The following is a 6,695-nucleotide window of genomic DNA, read 5'->3' on the forward strand; positions in this document are numbered from 1 at the left end:
GGCTGGGGTGCCAGCGCCCGGGCTGAGCCTGCGGGAGGCAGCCGCCTCGGAGAAACTGGTAACGCGGAGCTTGCAACAGTGCTCGGCAGCTTGTTCACCTTTTGCGGCCTCTAGAGCTAAAGGTCCGTTAAGTCCGGGCTAAAGGAGGGAGAAATGAGGCCGAAAGCAGATGGTGCCCCTCTCCTTGCCCTGAAGGAGCGTGGAAGTTCGTCGCTTGAACTCTCGCTCTCTTCCCGTCGTCAGTAATTAGGTGAGGATTTTTATTTTGGTGCAGCAGCTCTAGCTGGCCAACTCACCTTGTATGTATGCAGGCTTTATGTTTTGGGTTTAATCCTGTCTTTGTTCTAAACGAGTTTTTGAAAGTTAACAGGGTTCATGGTTTTGCCAAACAAAGATTTGGCGTTTATTACCTGTTGTTGCAAAATGTTTTGCAAGCGAGGTAAAAGCTTCTTTGTGAGGTGTGTGAGTAAGCAGGTGCCTCTTCATCCTTTGTCAAAGGCAAAAATAATGTGTTCTGAACACGTTCCCTAGCAGGTCAGAAAAGAGCATATAAAACTCAGAGGAGTCTTACAACTTTGAAACATGTTAATACTGCCTATTTAATAATTTGTTATTTACAGGTTGTTTAGTTCTGCTGAAGATGTATTCTCCCACTGCAAAACAGAGCATCAGTTTAATGTTTGTGATGTGATCAAGAAACATGGTAAGTCTTTTTCATGACTTGTAGTTTCCCTCCACGTATCAGCATCTTGTTTAAAATAAATTGCAAACATTAGCTTGTTTCTAACTGATATCCTGGTTGTAGCTGGAGATTCCAACATTGAACAAGGTAAGCTCTTCTAGAAAAATGCTGTGCTTGTATGTTATCTTTATGCTGGCCATTTCCCACATGCTTTATCCATTGGTAAAGCTCTCGGCTGGTAACCAGAGTAAGATTGATGGCTGCTGCCTTGTGCTGAGTCCCCACTGCCTACTTGATCGACCTGAGCCACCGCATGCTGGAGTAAGACCTATTTACCTGATCTGCTGGAAACTTTTGCCCCACCAGCGATACCGATGTTGGGCTCAGGAGCTTAGCAGAGACCGAAGTGGAGGCACCCACCAAGAGGTTAAGTGACTGGGCTGTAACGCTGGTGTCTTGGCTTGGTACTGTTTGCAACCTTGGCTTATGTTCCCTCAGGTGACCGTAGGAAGTTATATCCTCCTGGGTCTGTGTCATTCTTTCCTAGTGAAAATCTAAGGTTGGCTTTCACTTGAAGCTGCCGTGTATTTGAGCCGAGATGATGACTGAAGGAAGGTGCATATAGAAGGACGTATGTGAAGTGGGGGGTGGCTTTGGAAGAGTTAGGCAAGTGCTGAACTACTGAGCCTGAAACCCATATCTTAGTGCACGTGGAAGAAAGCAGGGGAAGGGGAATAGTGCTGAAGAAACACTATTTTAGGAGCATGCACTAAAAAGGAGAAAGGGATAACGGGATGGGAGTTACGTGAAGCATTTAGAAATCTCCATGTAAAATTGTAAGATCTGGTCTGTTCTCTGTCTAAAATCCAGTGGAAAGTATCTTGAGTTTATACAGTGTCCTTGCCGTTCTTGAGGAAAGTATGTAATCATGTTTAAACTACTGTTATTTGTGAGCAAGGTGGCAGTTTTAAATCAATATTGGTGTGCACTCTTGATGAGTAGGATCAATTTACATTTTGTTAAGGAGAAGGCTAAAAATATGAACGCAGGAGCACAACAGCCTAAAATATCAGCAGGGTAGCTCGTAGAAGATGAAATGTGTCTGCTCTGATGTAGTTGCTTGTCAAATGAATTAAATCCTTGTTCATAATCCACGTTTGCATGGGTTCTGTTCTTAATTTGTGGCAAATGGATATTTCTTAAGGGTGAGAATTTCACGGTTTAGTCCTGAGGAGGAGAAGAATGTAGATGGCAAACTTAGGAATACCGCTCAGGATAATGTTGTACACCCCAAGGGGAAGCTGGCCAATGGAATAAGTAGTTAGTATTCATATAATTGTAAAATACATGTGGGTTTTCTGGAATGCGAACTCTTTTTTGCTTTATTTTCTTTTTTTTTCTTCTTTTCAGGACTCGATTTTTATGGATACGTTAAACTAATCAACTTTATTAGATTAAAGGTAGGTGTGCCACATACTACTTCTGTAATCTGTCTGGAGAATGGGAAATCAAGATGCTGTGCTTTCAATTTGCCCTTTTTTAATAACTGTATGAAATTTTGTCTTCTATTTCTAGAAATAAGAAATTAGTAGGAATTAGAAGAGCTATGGATTGGTTTATTTAGATGTGAAGTTATTTTCATTTTAAATATATTTAATTAATGTGAGTTTTATTGTTTCCAGAGGAGGATGTTTAGACTTGCAAAAAGCCCATGCTATGTAGCATCATGTTGTTCTGTTAATTCATCTTGGCCTTTGACTCTGCTGTCTCACTCGAGTAACAGGTTCAATTCAGTTCAAACTGAAGTTTCTTAGTCCTCGCGTGCATGTTGGTACAAAAGAGTCTTTCCTGGGGATGTGAGCTGGCCAAACCCCAACTGCATGTTTAGTAAGGACAACACCTGATCCCTTAGGTCACAGAACCTAAACTAATCTCTGCCGAAACGATACCAGAAACAGGAAAGCTCATGGGAACATACAGTTTTAGGTTAGGCCTGGGTGTATTTTGTGTATTCGGTGACTTTGAAGTATGTTCTTTGGTTGTTCCTTAAAAGTTTAGGTTTAGGTTTAATACCATCTTATGTCATTAAACATGTTTTACTTAAATCTTCAAATCTTTACTTAAATCCCAAATAGTCATTTAGGATATAACTAGCTATGCAGAGTAAACGCAAAAATGGAAAAACTGAAGTCCAGAATCTGCCCTCTCCTTTCTTGACCAAGTATTAACTGACTGGGTGCAAACAGGAGAGAATAGAGCATTTCTGAAATGTGTCCCTACAGCGCTGTTTGTGTAAAACCACTTTGCAGATTAGTATCCTGGCTTTATTGATAGCCCTGTTGCAAGCTATGGGTCTGACAGTCAAACATCTGAGTAAACTTTCTTCCTGATAGAATTGTAATCCTAAAAGTATCCTTCACTGTCTATCAGTCTGCTGTGCTTTACTGCTCGTACTGAATTCCTTGATCCTGCAGCTTCCCGGGCTTTGGGAGCCAGCCTAGGTTATAGGCTCAGTTTTATGCTGTTCTGTGGTTACCATGATTGTAGTGTCAGTGTGCTAAGGTGAGTACTTGTCAGAGCCACTGTTCTTGCTAGTCGTGCTTTAATAGTATCTTTCCCAGCCTTCGCTACAAAGCTCCTTTAATAGTAGCCCTTTTATTTTAATGGGTGGAAGAACAGATCTTTGTCTTATTTTCTTGAATGAAATTGAAGGGCTGGTGTTGGCTTACATGCTCTTCTTCTGTCTAGAAACCAACAGTAGTATATTTGAGTTCTCTCAGCAGCCCACTGCCGTGGGAAGGAGAAGAGTATTTGAAACCAGAGCTAGAAGATGATCTCCTACTTCAGTTTGGTAAATAAATGAATATGTTTCAGTAAGACTGTGCTGCATTGTGGGGTGAATGTGGTATTGGCAGAGTTCACATCACATGAAGGATCATCACTATTATTCAATTGACTTATGTGCATGAGAAAGTCCACATACTAGCTGAAGTCATGACCTTGAGTGATGCTGTGAAATTTTTACCACATGTTGTATGTTGGTTTTTAGTGGCTGAGGTTTCCATAGCCCTGTTTTATTACCGGCATTTGCTTATTGTAAACATGATGTTCATAGTGGAGATGCTGTATGTAGTAATCAAGCAGGTCAAAGAGGCATTCCACCCAAAGTTCATTGGAAGATTTATGAAGCTTTTAAAGCTTAAATGTAGGTATTTAAAATCAGATGCATTCATTCAAAAATGTATGCTGTAAGTAAGGAGCGAGTAATTTGCCTTATTGAAAATGTTTTCATCTTTTATACAGGTTCTATTTGGGACTAACCCAGTGTAAGATACTACAGTTGCATAGAAGAGTTCCGCTGCTTTAGCAGTTCTAGTGATCAGTACAAGCAGCCTTAATTTCTCTCATGACAGTTCATTGGGTGATCTTGAGAGAATTCAGTTTGACTTTTGAACTTATTTTTGCTGCCCATGATTCTCCCACTCTCTTCCTGTTTCACACTTGATGGTACATCTTTCTTTCACCTAAACTATAAGGTACTTAGGGCTTGTGCATTTTTTTCTTCTCTGTACAGTCTGGAATGCAGTTTTGCCCTCTTCTAAGAGAGCCCGGCTGCATGATAGCAGAGATCATGTGTGGTAGAGGACATTGGTTACTTCAGGGATTTCACTGTATCAGTTCCTGCCTAATGTGTGTTCTTTGTCCAAGCTGTAGACCTTTGAGATGCTTTGAGGTGCCGCTGCGGTTGCTGAAGGGTTATGGGGGTGATCTGAACCCTGAAATCTTAGTTTAAGTATCTATGCTTTGTTTCAGTCCCATAGGCCAAGTAGTCAGTCTTCTGTGATTAAAAGGAACATGTGGTTTTTTTATGAAGTCTTTTGCCTAATAAGCTGTCTGTAACTTCTTACTATATCCAAAACCAAAGTAGCACCATTTTTCTTAATCCACTAATATCTGTGGAAATCACCAGCTGAATTTAGAAAGAGGTGAATGGGACCTAGTGCCGAGTCTGAGTTTTGGTGGTTAAACAGCAATGTTTCATGTAGATTCATTTGCTTATGCTCTTTTGAGTTTTGTTTGTTCATAAGCTTTATAAAAGCCTAAGGAATTGGTTTGAAAATTAAGAGTTATTCTCTAATTATTGAGAAAATCTAAATTTATATACCTTCTTACCTTTGCCATTAACAGCCCTTTTGGCCTCAGAATAATGTAACTGGAAAAACAGAGGACAGGACTGTAATTAACTTGCAGTCTAAATGTAATGTCTCTTTTATTAATAATAAAACACTGGTATTTTAAGAAGCCCGAATTCTGGATTTATTTGCTTTGTAAACTTAGACTATTACTTGTTGTTAACTTAACCATTGCTTCTAGCATACCTGCTTTTACTGAGTAGTGTTTTGTTCTGCAGTTAGTCCTATCAAATTCAATCATGCTTCTTGTAAACCAGACTACTTTTACAAATCATCCAAAGACAGAAATAGCGACACTGAAAACATCATATGTTTATGAGCTGCCGTGAAGCAATGCATGACTGGTAGGTGTGTTTTGTTTTTCTTCTCCCCATTTCATCAGATACAGAAGATCTTTGCGAACCTGCAAATGTTTTGCCTTCTAATGGTTTAAATGATACCGTGATGCTCCTTGAACAATTAAAACATGCAGAGCACAGAGCAAGACTTGCAGAAGCAGCGTTGGCTAGAGCACAAGATGATCTTCAAAAAATGAAGTAAGTGTTTTGCAGGTTTTTTTACTTGATGTGTTTTAGGTGAGGTGAGATGTTTTTGTTCAGTGGAAATTCAGGGAAGTGGTAGAATGTAACTATGACTTGTGCTGGGATTGCAGGTTTCGCTTTTGTCTTGTAGATGACTAGTAAAAATTTTGTAGATGATTAGTAAAAACTGCACAAAACCTGCACGTATTGAAAGAGTAAAGTATGCTTAGGAAATCTAAATAAGCACATGGCCCAGAAACATGTGTTTTGCTTCAGACCACTCTTGTTTTTCAGCCGCTTTCTTGTTAGTCCTTTGAATACGAGTTCAAACATTGGAGGTGTGCACAATGGAGAAGAGGGAGGTATTGACAAATTAAATACAGCACTCTCAATATTCTGAGAGATGGCTCCAAACATTGATTGTTAGTAGTAGAATCCAGTTACAGTTTGGAGAAACCCTCAGTGAAATGAATAAACCAACTTTTCAGCTACTTCTATTTTCAGTCTCGGGTATGGGTTCTGTTAGTGAGAATACTCAGTGCATCACAGTCATGAATCGGGACATCGCCATAGCTGCATGTGGTACGTCTAAATCTTGAGGTCTTTAAAATACAGATTGCTGGTGCTCATGGATAAAACGGGGATAAAAACTTCTTTTTGAGTCACATAGGTTTGTTTTGTACAAACACATCATTTCAACATCACACTGAGCACTGAAGAACTGAAATTTTATGTAAGAGACTTGGAAAAATAATTCATGTCCTTTTGTGGAAAAGTGGCAAAAATCTTCTTTCGTAAAATACATTTGAGGGTTTGTTATATGTTTTGAGAGTACAGACTTGATGTTATTAGTAACTAAGTGTACCAAAGTAAATTCATATATTTGTTCAAATCCTACCAGCTGTGAGCAATTATACATGTCAAATATTATCAGTTTTGTCTTCAGCTGGGTTTAACTTCTGCAAGTTGTACTTCATAGCATACAGTACTCTTCTGTGATATGTGTGTACGTTATGCTTTAGAATTCATCATAAAGAATAAGAATGAAAGAAATTTGTCACCATACTTGGAAAACTTGGGGTTTTTTTGTATGTTGTCTTGTCTTCCTCTTGTTCCCTTCTTCTTCATTTAAAAGAAACAAAAACCATTTCAGGTCATCAGTTGCAATTTCTTTTCAGCTCTGTAAACTCCAGCCAGGCTTGTATAGACTTCTTTTCAAGTTAGTATATCACATTATCTGCTGCTGTAAAAGAGAGCCTTTAATTGTTCTTTGTCAATGCAAGGCCCTTCAGTTCAGCA

At 39.3% G+C, this 6,695-nt stretch overlaps 1 protein-coding gene across 1 annotated transcript in view; it reads left to right on the forward strand.

The window, feature by feature from the left end:
• Window positions 1–153: 153 nt before the first annotated feature.
• Window positions 154–6,695, forward strand: part of LOC104619019 (protein arginine N-methyltransferase 3-like) — a gene marked incomplete at its 3' end in the record, with an annotated part of 11,941 nt that continues 5,399 nt past the window's right edge. Inside the window, exons 1-5 of the mRNA XM_010284766.1 lie at window positions 154–242; window positions 621–703; window positions 2,093–2,142; window positions 3,431–3,533; window positions 5,258–5,411. Coding sequence (XP_010283068.1) covers window positions 154–242; window positions 621–703; window positions 2,093–2,142; window positions 3,431–3,533; window positions 5,258–5,411 — 479 coding nt within the window. The remainder of the gene's footprint in view (window positions 243–620; window positions 704–2,092; window positions 2,143–3,430; window positions 3,534–5,257; window positions 5,412–6,695) is intronic.

Source organism: Phaethon lepturus, unplaced genomic scaffold (assembly GCF_000687285.1).
Source record: "Phaethon lepturus isolate BGI_N335 unplaced genomic scaffold, ASM68728v1 scaffold52323, whole genome shotgun sequence".
NCBI lineage: Eukaryota > Metazoa > Chordata > Aves > Phaethontiformes > Phaethontidae > Phaethon > Phaethon lepturus.